General features: G+C 65.2%; 9 protein-coding genes across 9 annotated transcripts; 7 read left to right on the plus strand and 2 right to left on the minus strand.

Annotated features, from left to right (window-relative positions):
* Window positions 1-60: 60 nt before the first annotated feature.
* Window positions 61-1,474, minus strand: NSR1 (nuclear localization sequence binding protein; the record flags this gene model as incomplete). Its single annotated transcript, XM_069357335.1, has 3 exons — window positions 61-1,152; window positions 1,203-1,334; window positions 1,391-1,474. 3 exons carry the CDS (start codon window positions 1,472-1,474, stop codon window positions 61-63), a joined length of 1,308 nt encoding a protein of 435 aa, XP_069205272.1.
* A 971-nt stretch (window positions 1,475-2,445) lies between these two features.
* Q8F55_008958 (uncharacterized protein) lies at window positions 2,446-4,215 on the plus strand (the record flags this gene model as incomplete). Its single annotated transcript, XM_069357336.1, has 4 exons — window positions 2,446-2,998; window positions 3,031-3,438; window positions 3,471-4,049; window positions 4,091-4,215. The coding sequence occupies 4 exons, from the start codon at window positions 2,446-2,448 to the stop codon at window positions 4,213-4,215; spliced, it is 1,665 nt and encodes a 554-aa protein (XP_069205273.1).
* Window positions 4,216-4,835: 620 nt separating this feature from the next.
* On the plus strand, window positions 4,836-6,247 carry IDH2 (NAD-dependent isocitrate dehydrogenase; the record flags this gene model as incomplete). Its single annotated transcript, XM_069357337.1, has 5 exons — window positions 4,836-4,889; window positions 4,960-5,016; window positions 5,075-5,108; window positions 5,168-5,350; window positions 5,463-6,247. 5 exons carry the CDS (start codon window positions 4,836-4,838, stop codon window positions 6,245-6,247), a joined length of 1,113 nt encoding a protein of 370 aa, XP_069205274.1.
* A 387-nt stretch (window positions 6,248-6,634) lies between these two features.
* Window positions 6,635-8,481, minus strand: Q8F55_008960 (uncharacterized protein; the record flags this gene model as incomplete). Its single annotated transcript, XM_069357338.1, has 5 exons — window positions 6,635-7,340; window positions 7,405-7,682; window positions 7,748-7,804; window positions 7,841-7,915; window positions 7,963-8,481. 5 exons carry the CDS (start codon window positions 8,479-8,481, stop codon window positions 6,635-6,637), a joined length of 1,635 nt encoding a protein of 544 aa, XP_069205275.1.
* Window positions 8,482-10,612: 2,131 nt separating this feature from the next.
* On the plus strand, window positions 10,613-12,966 carry Q8F55_008961 (uncharacterized protein; the record flags this gene model as incomplete). Its single annotated transcript, XM_069357339.1, has 4 exons — window positions 10,613-11,359; window positions 11,395-11,465; window positions 11,502-11,973; window positions 12,010-12,966. 4 exons carry the CDS (start codon window positions 10,613-10,615, stop codon window positions 12,964-12,966), a joined length of 2,247 nt encoding a protein of 748 aa, XP_069205276.1.
* A 1,657-nt stretch (window positions 12,967-14,623) lies between these two features.
* On the plus strand, window positions 14,624-15,355 carry Q8F55_008962 (uncharacterized protein; the record flags this gene model as incomplete). Its single annotated transcript, XM_069357340.1, has 1 exon — window positions 14,624-15,355. The coding sequence occupies one exon, from the start codon at window positions 14,624-14,626 to the stop codon at window positions 15,353-15,355; it is 732 nt and encodes a 243-aa protein (XP_069205277.1).
* Window positions 15,356-16,168: 813 nt separating this feature from the next.
* Window positions 16,169-16,473, plus strand: Q8F55_008963 (uncharacterized protein; the record flags this gene model as incomplete). Its single annotated transcript, XM_069357341.1, has 2 exons — window positions 16,169-16,432; window positions 16,468-16,473. The coding sequence occupies 2 exons, from the start codon at window positions 16,169-16,171 to the stop codon at window positions 16,471-16,473; spliced, it is 270 nt and encodes an 89-aa protein (XP_069205278.1).
* Window positions 16,474-16,844: 371 nt separating this feature from the next.
* Window positions 16,845-17,225, plus strand: Q8F55_008964 (uncharacterized protein; the record flags this gene model as incomplete). Its single annotated transcript, XM_069357342.1, has 1 exon — window positions 16,845-17,225. One exon carries the CDS (start codon window positions 16,845-16,847, stop codon window positions 17,223-17,225), a length of 381 nt encoding a protein of 126 aa, XP_069205279.1.
* Window positions 17,226-17,611: 386 nt separating this feature from the next.
* Window positions 17,612-17,980, plus strand: Q8F55_008965 (uncharacterized protein; the record flags this gene model as incomplete). Its single annotated transcript, XM_069357343.1, has 1 exon — window positions 17,612-17,980. One exon carries the CDS (start codon window positions 17,612-17,614, stop codon window positions 17,978-17,980), a length of 369 nt encoding a protein of 122 aa, XP_069205280.1.
* Between the last annotated feature and the right edge of the window lie 25 nt (window positions 17,981-18,005).

Raw genomic sequence — 18,005 nt, forward strand, 5'->3', positions numbered from 1 at the left:
CAAATGCATACATGAGTCTATTCAGATAGGACAGAGGGGTATCGAGGTATAGTTCGGTATCTAGTCGAAGGAAACCTTGTTGCCCTGCGACTGAACAATGCCGCCGGTGCGGGCACCACCGCGGGGAGCAAAGCCACCACGGCCACCACCACGGCCGCCACCACCGCGGCCACCGAAGCCACCACGGCCACGGCCACCACGGTCACCGCCAAAGCCGCCACGGCCACCGCCGCGGCCACCAAAGCCGCCGCGTCCACCACCACGGCCACCGCCGTTGCGGTCACCACCGCCAAAGCCGTTGTCGGGCTTGGGGGGAGCGTAGTCGATGCGCAGCCTGCGGCCGGCGAGCTCCTGGCCGTTGAGGGCAGAGAGGGCGGCAGTAGCCTGCTCGACCTCGGCGAACTGGACGTAGCCGAAGCCCTTGGGGGCACCGGTCTCGCGGTCGGTGGGGAGACGGACCGACTGGACGTCACCGTGCTCGCCAAAGGCCTCGTAGACGGCGTCCTCGGTGATGTCGAACGAGAGCGAGCCGACCCAGAGGGTGGCGGCGGGCTCGGAGAGCTTGTCGTTGAACGCCTTGGCGCGGGCCTGGGGGTTGGACTCGCGCTTCTGGGCGTAGTTGACCTTGACCTGGCGGCCGTCAATCTCCTTGCCGTCAAACTCGAGGGCCTTGGCGGCCGAGGCCTCGTCCTCGAACTCGACGTAGCCGAAGCCGCGCGAGCGGCCAGAGTCGCGGTCGATCATGACGCGGGCGCCGACAACCTTGCCGCACGACTCGAACTCGGAAGCGAGCCAGTCGTTGTCAATGTTCCACGAGAGGCCACCGACAAAGACGTTGGTCGAGGCGTCAGAGTCCTCGACCTTGGCCTTCTTCTCCGAGACCTCGGCCTCGGGCTCGTCCTCGGCCTTGCGCTTGCCGTTGGTGGCGGCGGCGGCGGGCTTCTCCTCCTCCTCAGACTCCGAGTCGGAAGAGTCAGAGTCAGAGTCGGAGCCGTCCTTCTTGTCCTCGGACTCGGACTCGGAGTCAGAGTCAGAGTCGGAAGACTCGGCCTTCTTGGCGGCGGCGGCGGCGGGCTTGGCCTCCTCCTCGTCAGACGAGTCAGAGTCCGAGTCGGACGAGTCGGAAGACTCCTCCTTCTTGGCGGCAACGGCCTGGCAAGGTCAGCGATGGCTGCTACAATTGTCTGGGTCACACTACTCACGGGCTTGGCCTCCTCCTCGTCGGAAGAGTCAGAGTCGGACTCGGACTCGGACTCGGACGACGACGACTCGGACTCGGGAGGGGGAGTAGGCGCCTTCTTGGACTTCTTCTCCTTCTTCTCCTTCTTCTCGACCTGTGGCGGGTTAGTGTGTGTGCCGGGCGGGAAGAGCGCCGACGAGCCCAACGCACCTTGGGGGCGACGGCCTCGACCTTCTTGGACTTCTTGTCGGCCTTCTCGACCTTGGGGGCAGCAGACTTGGATGACTTGGCCATTTTTGCTGTTTTTGATGGGTTGGATGGAAGGATGGGGGGTTGAGAGGTAAGGCCTGTTGATAGCTGGGACCGGTCGTGCGCGCGCACACTACTACGACTGCACTCTGCGCGCTGTATTCTCAAAATTATTTGTGTCCGGCTGCGGTGGTCTGGCGACCTCCACTCTGCACTCCTGGCGGCACTCACGGCCCCGCATCCGGACGACAGACAACAGCGGAAGATTTTAACACCAGCCAGGAAAGACCCCTCACCCTGGAGATACCGGCGATATGGCCCATTTATCAGAGTGGCGCTCACGTGGCAAGACAGGGTCTGGGTCTCGGGGTCGCGTGGTGGAGAAACACACCATGTCCAGCAGCGCACCACTTTCCGGCGTCACAATGCGTTGTCGAGGGTCCCTCATTACGACTATGGCCAGAACTCTGTCAGGAGCAGTGCGGTTGTTCACGGCACACGGGACTGCTCGCTTACCTGGCCGCAAGGGGGCATTGGAAAACACAATAGCAGGCCTCGACCGCGCACTCCAGGTGACATGGTGTGTTTCTCGACGACCCACCGTGGGTCGCTGATTCAAAAGACGCGCGCGCGTCCATCGGCTGTAACCACGACGCGTATCATCCTGCATGCACGACATTCCTTTTGCCGTAGATACAGCAATCCCTGCACACCTGCTATCACCTGCATTCGGCGTATCTTGCAGCTTAAGACTCCGACCAGACCCCGGTGTCGATCAAGGTCATTCTCCTGCCCACGGGTAAACCGCCCCATCACCCCACCGGCCAAAACCGAAGGCGTCATGGGACGTGACTAACTTACGACCGTATACGATAGACGAGCCGTCTGATACCCGCTCCTGCCGGCGTCTAGCAGTGGAGAGGGCCGCTGCAGCACGCAACTGATATAACCCTGCCCCAGTCCCTGCTGTAGAGTATCAACACCCACCTTTCCCCCCCGTGCCCTCCTCACTCACAATGACCAACGACAACAAGACGTGGGAGGACGTCGCCGCAGCCAAGCAGGCGGCGCGCGACGCGCTCATCCCCGACGCGTGGCGCCTGCCCAAGGAGACGCTCGACAACCTGCCCAAGAACGTCCTCGACGTGCCGCGCAAGAGCGGCATCCTGACCGAGCGCGAGCTCGAGATCACCGAGACGACGGCGCCGCGCCTCGTCGAGGCCCTTATCGCGCGCAAGTACACCTCTGTCGAGGTGACGACTGCCTTCTCCAAGCGCGCCGCCATCGCACATCAGCTCACAAACTGCTTGACTGAGATCTTCTTCGAGAAGGGCCTCGCGGCGGCCAAGGCCATCGACGACGAGTACGCCCAGACCGGCAAGCCCAAGGGCCCGCTCCACGGCCTCCCGATCTCGATCAAGGACTGCCTCAACGTGCCCGGGTACGACAGCACCATCGGCATCGTCAAGTTTGCCAACAAGCCCAAGACTGAAGACGAGGAGGCCCAGCTTGTCAAGATCCTTCGCAACGCCGGCGCCGTGCTCTACGTCAAGACCAACGTGCCGACTGGTAGGTGTGGTGAGATTCCCGGCTGACGGCAGGCATGCTGGCCATTGAGACTGTCAACAACGTGTGGGGCCTCACGCCGAACCCGTACAACACCGACTACGGCAGCGGCGGCTCGTCTGGCGGCGAGGGCGCGCTTCTGGCTCTCCGAGGCGCGCCTTTGGGCGTCGGCACCGACATTGGCGGCTCGATTCGAGTCCCAGCTGCCGTCAACGGACTGTACGGCCTCAAGCCGGCCGGAGGTCGGTTCACCTCGCTGGGTGTGGTCGCCGGCCTCCCGGGCCAGGAGAGCGTCAAGAGCACGACGGGGCCGATGGCGGTCGACCTCGAGTCGCTCACGCTCTGGTCCAAGGTCGTTGTCGATTCCAAGCCGTGGGAGGTTGACCCGGCCACGTTCAACATCCCATGGCGCACGATCGAGCTCCCGGAGAAGCTCGCGTTTGGTGCGTGCTACACGTGTCCCCGCTGACTCCAGGCCTGATCATCGACAACGGCTTGGTACGCCCCACACCCTCGGTCGAGCGCGTGCTGCGCGAGACCAAGGCCGCCCTCGAGGCCGCAGGGCACAAGGTGATCGAGTACACGCCGTTCGACGCAGCGCAGGCCAACCAGCTCCTCTTGCGCCTCCTGGGTGCCGACGGCGCAAATGGCCTGTACCAGCTCCTCCGGGCAGGCGAGTACCCCGAGCCGTGGCCCCCGGGCTTTGAGCTTCTCGAGGGCGTGTACCAGAAGTTCAAGGACAACCCGCCGACCGTGGGCCAGCTGTGGCAGTCGCAGGCCGACCGCAGCGCGTACCTCCGCAAGCTGCTCGAGGGGTGGACCGGCTCGAAGGAGCAGACGGGCACCGGGCGGCCGTTTGACGGCGTCATTGCCGCGACGCTGCCCAACCCCGCCCACACGCACCACAAGGCCAACTACTCGGGGTACACCAACCTGTGGAACGTGGCCGACTTTACGGGCGTGACCTTCCCCGCTGGCGTGTCGAAGAAGACGGATACCAAGCCCGAGGACTTTGAGGCGCGCAACGACTTTGAGAAGGCCGCGTGGGCCGACTGTGAGTATGGTGTGTATGTGCGCCGTACTGACGACGACCAGACAACGCCGAGGGTCTGGACGGTATCCCGATTGGCCTGCAGCTGCTCACTACGCGCCACCAGGAGGAGCTTGGCCTCAAGCTGACCCAGGTGGTCGTGGACGCACTGAACAAGGCGAACAAGTAGAAGCATGCAGCAGTGAGAGGGAATTTGTCGGATCTGGGCGATGGTCATGTGACGTCTGGTATGACCTATGTAGGGGTGATCGGCACTGCCGGCCGGAGCTGCGAGTGATGGGCCAGTTGTAATGTTTGGCCATCGACGACCATTGTGACTCTTTGACGCGTCTCGTCGTCGTCGCGTCGCCGCGGCCCTAAGCAGCAACGCCGACGCCGACGTCTGCCTGCCTGTGCCATTGCCATTGCCGCAATTCACGTGGGCGGCAGCGTGCGGCAGTTGCCTCGCCGATTGACGCACTTGGTCGGCTTTAGATGCGGGATCAAAATTTGTCTAATCGGCCGATTAGCCCCGTCAAGACTAGGGGAGGGAGAAATGCACGACGTAGTTTGCACGGTCGTCGACCCTGGCTGGTAGGAGGAGGAAGGGGAGGGGGGCAGAGGGAAGGCGTAGGCTGCAGCCACCCAACCCCTCCCCTCCCTGCCCACCCACATCATCCGCACCTCCATCGACAATCCACACCCACCCACGCTGTATCTTTTTCCTCCTTCCTCCTCCCTCCAAGACACTTCTCTGTATCCACTACTCTCCCTCTACCCCCCTCCCCTCCCCTCCCCACTCTCGTCGCCATGTTCCTCCGCGCCGCCAACCGCAGCATTGCCTCGTCGGTCCGCTCTGCCCAGGTGCGTACAAGTCAAACGTTTATGCGGGCATATTTTGGCTGCCTCGCTCGACCCGCAACTGACATCACAGGCGGCCCGCGGCTACGCCTCGGTCACCTCGACCTTTGCCGGCAAGAAGGACGCCAGCGTGAGTAGCAGAGGCCTCGCGCCGGCCCCGACCCGACCGCAGCCACTAACGTGCACAGGGCAACTACACTGTCACTCTGATCCCCGGTGACGGTACGTCATGAGCAGCTCGTCGTCGAAAGATTTGTGCTGCAGCAGCTCACACTGCCCAGGTATCGGCCCCGAGATCGCCGAGTCGGTCAAGAGCATCTTCACCGCCGCCAAGGCCCCCATCCAGTGGGAGGAGGTCGACGTTACCCCCATCCTCAAGGACGGCAAGACTGTCATCCCCGACGACGCCATCGCCTCGGTCAAGAAGAACACCGTTGCGCTCAAGGGTCCTCTTGCTACCCCTAGTGAGTGGGAAGGGCGGGGTTGTGGAGGTTGTGTTGGCCTCGGCCGGCGCAGTTCTTGGCGCTGCGATGCCCCGCGCTCCCCTTCGCCTCGCACTCGACTAACACACCCCAGTCGGCAAGGGCCACGTTTCCCTCAACCTCACCCTCCGCCGCACCTTCTCCCTCTTCGCCAACGTTCGTCCCTGCGTCTCGATCCCCGGCTACAAGACTGCCTACGACAACGTCAACACCGTCCTCATCCGTGAGAACACTGAGGGAGAGTACTCTGGCATCGAGCACGTTATCGTCCCCGGCGTCGTCCAGTCGATCAAGCTCATCACGTACGAGGCCTCGGAGCGTGTTGCCCGCTACGCCTTCCACTACGCCCAGGAGTCTGGCCGTAACAAGGTCACGGCCGTCCACAAGGCCAACATTATGAAGATGTCGGACGGCATGTTCCTCACTGCCTGCCGCGCCGTCGCCAAGGAGTACCCCAACGTCGCGTACGACGAGGACCTCCTCGACCGCATCTGCCTGCGCATCACCCAGGACCCCACTCCTTACAATGACCGCGTCATGGTCATGCCCAACCTCTACGGTGACATTCTTTCCGACCTTTCGGCTGGTCTGATTGGCGGTCTCGGCCTCACCCCCTCGGGCAACATTGGCCGCGACGCGTCCATCTTCGAGGCGGTCCACGGCTCTGCCCCCGACATTGCCGGCAAGGGTCTTGCCAACCCCACTGCGCTCCTCCTCTCTTCTCTTATGCTCCTCCGCCACATGGGTCTCTCTGACATTGCCGACCGCATCGAGAAGGCTTCGCTCACGACGATTGCCGAGGGCAAGCACATTACTGGTGACCTTGGCGGCAAGGCCGGTACCAAGGAGTACACGGACGCCATCATTGCCAAGCTTTAATCAACAGGGAGTCAAAATCATGGTTGTGTGGCTTTAGGAAGTCATGCATGATGTGTAACGACCCGGCGCGAGCTGGCGCAGCCAGCGAGGCGGTGTCGGCGCCGAGCGGAGCGAAGCTGTGGAAGGCCGCGTCGCTAATGCTAGTGCAGCTGCCACCCGCCCAGGCTGACGACTGCTGGGTGTGGCACAGTACGGACCGGAGCACAATTCACTGACTACTGACTAAACTTTGGGTGGCATGGCACCATGTCCCTTCGCTGCCATCGCCGCCTGCGCTCGCGATCACACATTGTCCATGGATAATGATACAGCTACAATAATGCTTACACGGCGGGATGTGCCGCCAGCCTGGCCCCTCTCACACCACTCGCACGCTTCGCGCGCTCGCTAGATCTTTGCCCACAACACCCTGCTCGCCTTGAACCGCGCCCACGACGCCATGAGCCCTGCAAAGATCTGCAGTCCGCCCATGGTCACAATCATCCACTTCATATCCGTCCTGCCCGTCGCGTCGAACATTGCGCCTCCGACTGACGCCGAGACGACCATGCCCGGCCCCGCGAAGAGGAGCAGCAGGCCGACGTTGGACGCGAGCGCGGTCGGCCCGAACACGGTCACGACGATCTGGGGCAGGAGGCCGAGGTAGCCCGGCGCGATGAGGCCGTACACGAGCCCGAAGACGCACGCCGCGGCGAATGTCTTGGCCGTCAGCCAGAGCGCGTACTGCGTCACGCCGGAGAGCACGAGCACAAGGATGTACGTGTTCATCGGGCCGATGTAATCCGCCACCAGGCCGACGCCCGAGCGCCCCACGCACACGGTGAACCCCATGATCGTGAGCGGGACGGTGACCTGCCCCGGGGAGAGGGAGGGCAGGATGAGGCTCATCCACTGCGGGAGGAAGACGAAGGGCCCGCCATACCCGATGACGCCGACGAACAGGCTCAGCGCGATGGCCCAGAACTCGGAGTGGGCCAGCACCTCGCGGTTGATCCATGGCCCGCGGGTGGCTTGCGCCTCGGGCGAGTGGGGGCGGGTTCGGATCAGCGCGATGGCGAGGGCCATGAAGAGCAGGTTGATGAATGAGTAGATCCTGCGGGCGTCAGCTTGCTGACGTCCCGAGGCGAGCGGCACGAGGCCGGCGCAGGGCGACCCACATCAGCGTCTTGGGCCCGCCGACGGCCGAGAGCAGCCGCCTCACGACGAGCGTCGACACGCCGCCCCCCAGCCCGGCGCCGCCGAGCGTGATCCCCGACGCGAGGCCGCGGCGCTTAAAAAACCACTGGGAGGGGAGGCTCATGAACAGCGGGACGATCATGCCCTGCCCCGCGCCGAGGAGGAGGCCCTGCGTCACGATCAGCGCGGCCAGGTTGTGGCTGAAGGCCGCGGCGAAGAGGGCCACCCAGCAGATGGCGGCGCCGATGATGAGGACGCGCTGGGCGGAGCGTCAGCGAGCCGATGCTCCCGCGGGAGGGGAGGAGGGGAGGGGGGGCAACTCACGTGGAAGCCAAACTGGTCGCCCACGCGCCCGCCGATAAACGCCAGCATGTTGATGGTCTGGGCTCAGCGAGTCGTACGGGCAGTGTAACCCACCAAGCCCTGCCCGCTCCCGACGAGGCTGACGACCGAGCTCCCGACGTGCGAGTACTGCTCGCTCTCGGCGTAGTACTGCGGCGTTGTTAGCTGGCCCAATACCCCGCCGCCACACCCCGCACCTGCTGCCACACGCCATAGTTCATGCCCCAGCCGTTGGTGAGCGCGCTCAGCGTGAGGCAGCACACGACCACCACCCAGCCGTACCCTCCGTCTGGGTAGACGTGGTCGGGGGAGTCGGTGGCACTGGCGCACTCGTCGCAGTCAGGGCTGCCGCCGTCGGCGGCGTGCTTCTGGTCGGCCACGTTTTTCTCGTCGAGCGTGCCCGCTTCCTCCGCCTTGCCCCGCCCCTCCCCATCCTCCACGGCAACATCCGGCACCACAGCCGTGAGGCCGAGCACGCCGCGCGTCCGCCCGCCGCTGCCCGCGCTCGCGGCCCGCGGCCTCCCCCTCGCCAATTCCCGCTCGCTCCGCGCCGTCGCGATGCGCACGAGCGGGCCCCCGCCGCCCGCGGACGCCGGGTCGAAGAAGGACACGACGTCGGGCGCCGGCACAGGCGGCACGGGCGACGGCGTGCGGTGCCTGTGCGTGTGGGGGGCGGGGGCGAGGGGGACGGCCACGACGGTCGTCGTCGTGCTCATTGTGAGGGTGCGTTCGAGGCCGGGTTGCGGCGACGTGTGTATTGGCCCGGTCATGCTGGCGTGGGCGTGGTGAGAGTGCTCGCTCTCTTGTTGCAACGCTCCGACACTCTACATCTTGTTATGAGATGAGAACCGTGTAGCCGTCGAAGGTGAAGTCTCGCCCGGGTCGGTCGCCCGCCGCGTCGGACGTGGCCCGGGGGAGTGGTAACCTTCCGAGTGGAATTTGACCGAGTGTGAGTGGGCCGGGGTCGCTGCAGCGCGCGGGCTTGTACAGCGCTCGTTTACAGCGTCATGCATGAGGCGTGCAGACTGGGTACGGGCAGTAACTCGGGTCGTCCACCTCGCTCGGAAAAGCCACACGCCCCGCCCAAGCAGCCTCGGACATGGCCGTGGCCTGATAAATTGCTAAATGCCGGCCCGGGCTCGCAGTTCGCAGCGAGTGAGCCGTGTCAGTGAGCGGGCTGTGCGATAGCGGGGCGGGACCGACGCGATCGTGTCGGCCATGTGCGATGGGTGGCGGGGGACACTGCTCGCAGAGATACAAGAGGAGCGAGGTGCGCGATGCGAGCCGCGGCTGGGACTGATATCGCGATCGAACTTGTCAGTCGGCTGCTTCGTGGTCAGTCGACTGCGTTGTAGGCGGTCGACTGCGCTCGGCCTCGGTGACTCGGCTGACCGAGGCTCCTCGAGGTGCTCGGGCGGCCCGTACACGACGACACGAGCGGCAGAGTCGTTCGTGCGTGCGCTGCTGCCTTATGAGGTCTGGGTACTCCTAGTGGTCTGGGCACTCAAGTACAGCGCTCGCATGCCAGTTTACCTGCTCGAACCACTCACCCACCGCCAGTCTCGCCTAGGCCGACACACTTAGGCCGACACGATCACGCACGCACTCGCACGTCAGCTGCAGCACCCGCCCCCGCTGCGCACGTTCTATTTCAGCAACGGTAGACGGTAGTGGGCGGCAGCGTCCGACAGCGTCCGGCAGCGCCGCGGGGCCTCGGGTACCGGCAAGGGCAGGGCCGGCAAGGGTGCCGGCGCGTGCCGGCGCAGCGGCGACGCCGTCGCCGACGGTGTTTGCCCGCGGCTGGCGCTGCGGCGCGCGCTGGCGTGCGCTGGCCGCAGCGCCGCCTGGCCCAGACCTCGTCGGCTTCGGCGCGCGGTCCCGAGCCGGGTGGTGTCCCAATCAGATAAACCGCCAAGACTGCGAGTTTGCGACAGTTGAGAGTTTGTTGCGTGCCAACTGTTCCTCGCTGGCTGGAAGCGACATCGCTCCCGCTGGCCGACGGGTGGAGTGTGCTTCGGGCAGAGGTTTCGGGTTTAAATGTGGACCACATGCGTATTGCACCCCGCGACTGATCTTGACGAGTGGCGGCGCCGCTGGCACAGGCGTGCACACAACTGCTCGAGGCGGAGACTGGCCGTGGGATGTACGTGCACCCCCGCACCACTTGGGCAAGCAGCCCACCGCTGGTATGTACCAGCACCCGTGGCCCAACCCGCCGTGGCCCAACCCGCCGTGGCCCAACCCGCCGTGGCCCAACCCGACCGGCACAAACATCTCGACCCCGACCGCCGTGCCGTCCCCCGCCCCCCCGCCATCGGCCGACCTTAGCACGCCTCACACCACGCGCACCGAGTCACCACTCGCGCAAAGGTCACATGGCCCGGCATGCCGTTGATCTCTGCGCAGTCGGCCGAGTGGGTGGAGTGGGTGGCTTGGTGCATGCACGCCCCGGCCCCCCCTGCAGCTGCACCCTCCGCAGCGCCATCCTTCTGCGCCGCTGCACCCCCGGCACCCCCTGCCCAAGACGCCAGATTAAGACCAGCCGCACGCTTGGCGCTTCGGCCGACCCAATTGTGGCAGCCAGTCAGGGACGGTGCGTATCTGATACCCAGTGGATATGTGGCCAGAGCAGCACCCGTCGAGTCGGGAGAAAAGTTCGTTTGGGCTGCATGCCATTGGCGCTGGGGGGGTTGGTGGCCGCGGGCGCCGGGTCGCTGCGAGTGGTGCTGGGGGGCTGCTGCGAGTGGTGCCGGGGGGCTGCTGGCGGCTGCAGCGAGGCATTTAAGACGGGTGGGAGTGGAGACGCTGCCCCTCCCCCCTAAGCCGAGGCCCCCTCCCCCAACCACCATGCGCGCCGCCCTCATCGCCGCGCTCGCCGCCGCCGCCGCGCCGCTCGCGCGCGCCGCCGAGAACATTGTCACCACAAAGGTCAGAGGCATCGGATACCTCGGCTGCCAGGTAATGCTGCAGCAGCTCAAGTTTGGCGACGTCAACGAGACGGCAGACTACTTTGCGGCGCGGCAGGCGTCCAAGTACTGGATGACCTCGGCCGTCTACTGCCTCGACACGTACTGCAAGAACAACTTTGAGGAAAACTATGCCCAGTTCAACTCGAACATGTACATCTATGGCCCGGGCCCGATCAACCCCGACCCACAGGTGTACCGCGACATGACAAACTACTCTGATATCCGCAAGATTGACGTCCAGTCCAAGCGCGTCCAGGCCATCATCTGGAACCAGACCGTCATCGGCACCCAGCTCAACTTTGACAACGCGTACCGCACCCAGCTGGATTTCCCCCTGACCGAGGTGTACGACCACGCCTTTGGCTGGGGGCTCTACGTCCTCCTCGGCGCCATCGTCCTCGTCGGCATGGTCAACCGCGTGCTCGGCTACTTTAGCCACAGGGCGCAGGCGGCCGACCCGGAGGACGCGTACGCCGCCGTGGCGGCTGACGACGCGTCAATCGGCGCACGCCTCAACACCTGGTACAGGAAGCACATTGGCACCCCGGCCGCCTTTGGCTACCGCCACAACCAGAGCGTCGGCTGGGGCTGGCTCTCGGTACCCACGCGCGTCCAGGCTATCGGGGTAGGCACATGCCGCGACCAGCACTGACCCCCCAGGTGTTCGTCTACGTCGCGCTCAACTTCATCTTCACGTTTGCAGCGTACGACACGTTCACCGACAACCTGTTGTAGGTCGAGTCACAAAACAACCGCTCACACCAAAGCTACCCCGGCCGCCGCGACATGCAGCTGTGGCGCTACGTCGCCGACCGCACCGGCATCATGTCGTTCTGGAACCTGCCCCTGCTGTGGGCGTTTGCCGGGCGCAACGACATCCTCATCTGGCTCACGGGCTGGTCGTACAGCGGCTGCAACCTCTTCCACCGCTGGGTCGCGCGCGTCGCCACCATCCAGGCCATCATCCACTCGGCCGCCTACACATGGTTCGAGATCCAGCAGGAGGGGACCATGGCCGACATGTTTGCAGAGCAGTACTGGGCCACGGGCGTGTTCGCGACCGTTACCATGTCGCTCCTCATCCCCCTGTCCTTCAAGCCCATCCGCGCAAAGGTGTACGAGGTCTTCCTCATCCTGCACATTGTCCTCGCTGCCGCCACCCTCGTCCTCCTCTTCTACCACGTCAAGGTCATGGAGGGCACCTACGACGCGTGGCTCTGGGCCTGTGTCGGCATCTGGGTAAGCTCCCCCGCCATGCACCGCTAACACCCCCAGGCGTTCGACCGCCTCGTCCGCTACATCCGTATCGGAGCCCTCTCCTACAAGGCGTTCCTCGGCAAGAAGAACACTGTGGCCCGGCTCAGCGGCTCGCTCGACGACGGCAGCCTCGTGCGCCTGACCGTCCAGTCGAGCATCAAGACCAAGCCCGCCCCAGGCGCCTACTACTTCCTGTACACGCCGCGCTCGCTCACGCCGTGGGAGAACCACCCGTTCACGCTCGCCTCGTCCGAGGACACGGCCGAGGGGACACAGCTCAACTTCCTCTTCGCGCCCCAGGCCGGCGCCACGCGCAAGATTGCCAAGCGCATCGCCGCCGCCGGCAGCTCGTCCACCGAGATGACCGTGCTCGTCGAAGGCCCGTACGGCCAGGTCCACCCCGTCGGGAGCTACGAGCACGTCCTCCTCGTCGCCGGCGGCAGCGGCATCACCTCGGTCCTGCCCTACGTCTACCAGCTTGCGCGGGCCCCGCGCCACCCGCGCAAGGTCACCCTCGTGTGGGCGGTGCGCAACGCGACGTACGCGTCCGACGTGCTCAGCCACGAGCTCGCGCCGGCCAACACGGCCGGCATCGACGTGCACGTGCACGTGTCGCGCGAGGACGGCGCGACCGCGTCCGACGTCATCGACCGCCTCCCGGGCCACATTGCGAGCCTCGACGACACGAGCTCGGACACCGCAGGCGACAAGGACAAGGACGCGGCCCTCGTGTCCAAGGAGGCCGGGAAGAACGGCGCGACGCTCCGCGTGCACTCTGGCCGCGCGGTCATGCGCGCCCTTGTTGACTACCACGCCGCGCAGCTGCTCGGCGCTGAGCGCCTCGCGATCCTCGCGTGCGGGCCCGGCGCCATGCTTGACGATATCCGCGCGGCCGTGGCCGACGCGTACGGCACTGAGGAGGGCAAGGTCCGCGGGGACGCAATCAGGTACTATGAGGATGCGTTTGGTTGGTAGGTACGCTATGTGCGGATGGGGTCGTCAAGACGGGCTTTGGTACAAGGGACGCATAGTGCGTTTAATGCACGAGGATAAGCTAGACTGTGGAGTGGGAGCCGCGCTAGTGGCGGCGCGGCCTCGCTTCATCGTTACCGATACCATGGGACTCATGCCATGGCACTCACACGTTACGCTTTGGTGTACGTGCTCGCTGCCAGAGCGTACCTGCGCCGCCCAACTCTGCTTAATGGAAGTGTGTTGGCCCGTCTGTCAGCTGACTTGATCGGTCGTTACTTGAATCCTGTGCGTGCCGCCGTGAATGTCGCGTGAATGCGTGCGCCGTGCATGTCGGTTGACTGCCCACTGCCTGCCAGTGGGCAGTGATTCAGAGAGAGCATACGCGCAGCGTTGTGCCGCTCGCTGCAGGGACCCCGCAACACGATTCCTGCAGCCGGCATTCGTTCCCAGGCGACGGTACGAGCCAACCACCGTCGGTGCTGTCCTCCCCGCGGAAGGCTTGCCTGGCCTGGCCACAACAGCGACCAGGCCGAACAGCAGCCGCAGCCGCAGCCGCAGCTAGTCGTGCCGTACACCCCGCGCCCAGTGCGAGACTCTCGTACTGCCCCGGTTCCGTGGCGCTGTCCCGCAGCAGCAATGATACGCCAGCGCGTTCCGGTGCAGGGTGTCGAGCGAGGCGCCCGGCTGGAATCGACCGGGGGTCGAGTGCACTCGCCACGCGCCGTGGGTACCTTTGCAGCTGGTGCCCACCCGTCCCGCCTACGCGCCCACTCCCGGAGCGACTCGCGAGCGCGCACTTTGGTTCGGCGGGAGTGAACAAGCACACCGGAAAGAAACTTTGGGTAGGATAGTCTTGCTGGGGACGAGCGGAGACGACGTGCCGCCCCGCGGCAGCTGGTAGCGCTGCGCGCTGCTCGCGGGTGCGTGCCTCGACGATGCCTCCGTACATTGTGCAGGGGGGAGGCGGCATGGCCTCGCCCGTCTCTGGGGTCATTCCGCGCCGGCCTCACCGTGCAGATACAACGTGGTATTCAGGGATGTGCCGAACGAGGAGAGCATTACGGGGAGAGGCCGCCGCCGGTTGGACAATCAAGAGCAGTCACGTAAGGTCGCCGTATCGGACCTGAGTGGGACATTGCCGCCGTCCGGCACTGCTGCGCTGCGCTCGCTGGAGTGGTCCTCAAAAACCACTGTGCGCGCGGTATGCACGCACCACGCGCTTGCCGTAAGCCGTGCCGAGAGGAGCGGGTGCCCGACCCCCGTTGTGAGGTGCGTCATCCTGCACAGAGCAGGTTTGGATCTCGTGGGCGAGGTGTAGCACCGCGACGTACACCTCGCGCCTGACTCACGTCGACGACGTCCCTCTTGGCAGGCCCCTCCGGCGCGCGCCATACCGAGTCCTCACTTTTTCACTCCCCTATCCTCATTGTTGCGTCTCCAACTCGCAACTCTTAAGACCGAGCGTCTGCAGCTCGATAAGGCCTGGTGCCATCACCTCTCGCTCCGCCCTACACCCACTGTACCAAAACCGTCAAGCCTAACACGGCCTCGACCTGTAAATCATTACCAGCCAGGAGCTGTCCCCCCGCGCAGGCGCCATAGACATCACATACAGTCAGTAACGCGTCGCCGCCGCCGCTGACGCGTAGATTCCACAATGAGCTCGTCCTCAGCCAACTGGCGGTTCACCGTCGCGTCTATCGACAGTGAGCCCGACGCGTCGTCGTCGTCGCGCCCCTCGACCTCGACCCCGACCGACGCGTCGCCGCCCTCGACATGGGGCCGGCTGCGCAGCCTCGGCGGGCGCATCACGCGCTCGCGCGCCGACCTGCGCGGCGCCTTCCGCGAGGCCGCGCCCGCGCCGGCGCCCATGCCCATGCCCGCGTCCCCCGCCCCGAGCCACTACTCGCCCTCGCCCTCGATCGACTTCACGGCCGACCCGTTCGCCGCGTCGCTCGGGCCAAACGCGTACGAGCACACGTACGGCTTCAGCTACAGCTGCGACCCGCGCCTGTCGCCGCTGCAGCCTCAGCCGCCGACGCCGACGCGCGCCACGTTCCCGACGTTCCCGCAGCAGCCTGCGCTGAGGGGACACGCGCGCAGCGAGTCCAAGTCGTCGACGTTTAGCTCGAGCTCGACCTCGTCCGTGTCCAACTCGTCGCGCGTGTCGCAGGTCGCCGCGTTCGGGTTCAAGCGCTCCGAGGCGAGCTGGGCCCTGCGCCACCCCCGCACCAACGGCGACGTGCGCGCCTCGGCAGAGCTGCTTGCGCATATTCAGCACCTTGGCACGAGCTTCACCGGCGCCGCGAGGCGGGGCTGCAAGCTGTGCCGCGAGGAGGAGGAGGAGGATATCGAACGCGCGAGGGATGCGTTCCTGCGCACACGCTAGTCGCGGTGCGACGCGCCGTCTGTGCAGAGCACTGGCGGTGATCGACCACTTGGGTACGCGACGCTGGGTGGGTGCACGCGGCGCGTGTGATTGATGCCGAGCGTAGAGGTTGTAACGCTGCGATCGCGGGTGACGCCGTCGCCCTGAGACGAGGTTTGTGGCCCACTGCCCACTGTCACGGCGGTTGGGCAGTTTGGGGGTCCCATGTTTGTTACACACATTGATCAATCTGTCTGTCATTCATATGCATTGTTCTAGAGGCCTGTGTGATACGAGACACGACCATGCCGTGCTGGGCAGGTGGGCCGAGCTCTGAGACTGTATCAAACCCAAAGCTGCACTAGGAACGGCGTCGTCGGCGGCAGAGCGCAGGGCGAAGTCGATCTTGGTTCAATGTTAAATAAATCGCCGGAATGTGACATAATGGCGATCACTTCGGCCCACCTCGGCGCGCCTGACAAGTGGCGCGGGGGGGGGGGGGGGGTACATCAGCAGAACGAGCAGGCCAGCTGCAAGCGAGCGCGAGGGCAGCAGGCAGGACAGTCAAGTCCGATCCTACTCGAATCGGGTCCAGTGTGTCGGCTTATTACAGCGTTACTGCTCGCAAGCGCAAGCTCGGCCTATAGGTTTCATTAAACCCCACCCAGCCATCTGACGACCGAGCCCCGAGCCCCCCGAGCATCTATGCATCGTCTTATTCATAAATAGGCATGACTGTGGGCTTCGCTGTGGCCCCCTCCTCGTCCCCCCTATCCGCCAGCTGGCCCTCTGCCAACCGCCCAAACACCCCCTCACCGCCACTCCCCCGCCGTCATGCTCAAGCCTGAGCCCGCCCGACAACACGACACCTGGTACATCCCGCTGTCGGTCGACGCTGGCGGCACGAACAGCGCCTCGTTGCCAGCGAGCAGCCTGCCCTCGTCGTTCCCGGCCAGCGCGGACAAGTCGCCCAAGGCTGACGGCTGGTGGAACCGCCTCGTCAAGGAGAAGAAGCTGGACGAGGGCAAGGCCGACGAGGGCAAGGCCACCAAGCGGTGGTCGCGCGGCGTCGATGTGCTCGTCGGGGGCGGCAAGAAGGTGTGTGGAGCGGTGGGGCCTCGCTGATGGAGTAGCACTAGAATAGAACGGGGTGCGACCAGTGACGAACGACCTAACGACAACACACACGATACATTTTTTATAGTACACACGCCATAGTACACACGCCATTCCGTCAACCTTAACACACGCAATCAACCCTAAACACGCAACTACGGCCCGACATAATGATAGCCCTACACGACCACATACACCGGAGGCTAAGTGTTGTACGATTATGCATTCAGAGTAGATGAACACGAGGGGGCGTGGTTGCCGCTGTGCCGGCAGTCAGCTGATCAGTCGCGCCGCCACGCCAAGCCGCCAGCTCCCGCGAGCAGCACCGCCTGTCTGGGCACCGAGCTCCTCCATAAACCCAAGCCCCCTCCCCCGCGATCTCCATCACACCACAATGCCCCTCGACCGCACACACTCCAACACGGGCACGCTGCAGTCCGTCGTGTCGGACAGCAGCACGGTCGCGCCGCGGCCGTCGGCGTCAGCGAAGCCGGGCTTCTTCAAGCGCAAACTCAACAACGTGCTCGGCGTGCCCAACCCAGACGCGGTCGACAGCCTCGTGCTCGAAGGCTTCGGCGAGGACGCGGTGCGCGACGCGCTCAAGTACTGCAAGGGCGACGTGGGGTTCGCGCGCCGCATCGTCGTGCACGAGCGCGACCACACGGCGTGCGACGAGAGCTGCTTCATCTGCCGCGCGGGCGGGCTCAAGGGCCTGCGCAAGTCCAACGAAAAGGGCACGACGGGGACGTCGCTGACGGGCATGGCGTATGGGTGAGACTGGGTGCGGGCGCGCTCAGGTTGTATCCATAGCCAGTATAATGCAGAGGTGGGGCCGGTGTGATGGGTGCAGCGGGTGAGAAGTGCCCGTCAGGAGCCCCGCCATCACGAGCTCTCCGTCGATCCCAGCCAGTGCCTGTCGTTATCCCCAGTCGTTATCCGCAGAGCCCGATGCAACCGGGTCTGCATCGCCCCGCGTACATCGGCGACGGGTACAGCGCGGCGAGAAGACATGCGCCTATGACGACGGCTTGGCGCGCGGAGCTAACAAGCGGCGGCGCGGCGGCGAGCGGCCCAGGAACACGGCGTGCCCACATGCACCGCATCTAGCCTCCCGCATACATAAGCCACCCGACTCCACCGAGTGCTCCCCCAACAACAACAATGTCCCTCGAACGCACCCCCTCCAACACGACGACACTCTACGCCACGACGTCGCGCGGCTCCACTATCGTCCCCGGCGACCCAGCGGCGCCCCGGAGGCCCTCAGCCGACACCCCCAAGCTCGGCAAGGGCGTGACCCAGGCCAAGATTGACGAGCTCGTCGGCGCCGGCTTCGCCGAGGGCCAGGTCTCGTCCATCCTCCACGCATCCAAGGGCGACATGGGCAAGGCGCGCCTCGTCCTCACCCACGGGCGCGACCACGAGGGCAACATCGACGAGGGGTGCAAGCTGTGCGTCGACAAGCCGAAGAAGAAGAGCCTGTTCATGGCGGCCGTCGAGGGCAGCGTGCCCGGCAGCGGGGTGTTCTGAGTCGGCCAGCGGGCAGGTTGTACAT

This window comes from Vanrija albida (assembly GCF_041260175.1).
Source record: "Vanrija albida strain AlHP1 chromosome Unknown contig_7, whole genome shotgun sequence".
In the NCBI taxonomy this organism is placed as follows: domain Eukaryota; kingdom Fungi; phylum Basidiomycota; class Tremellomycetes; order Trichosporonales; family Trichosporonaceae; genus Vanrija; species Vanrija albida.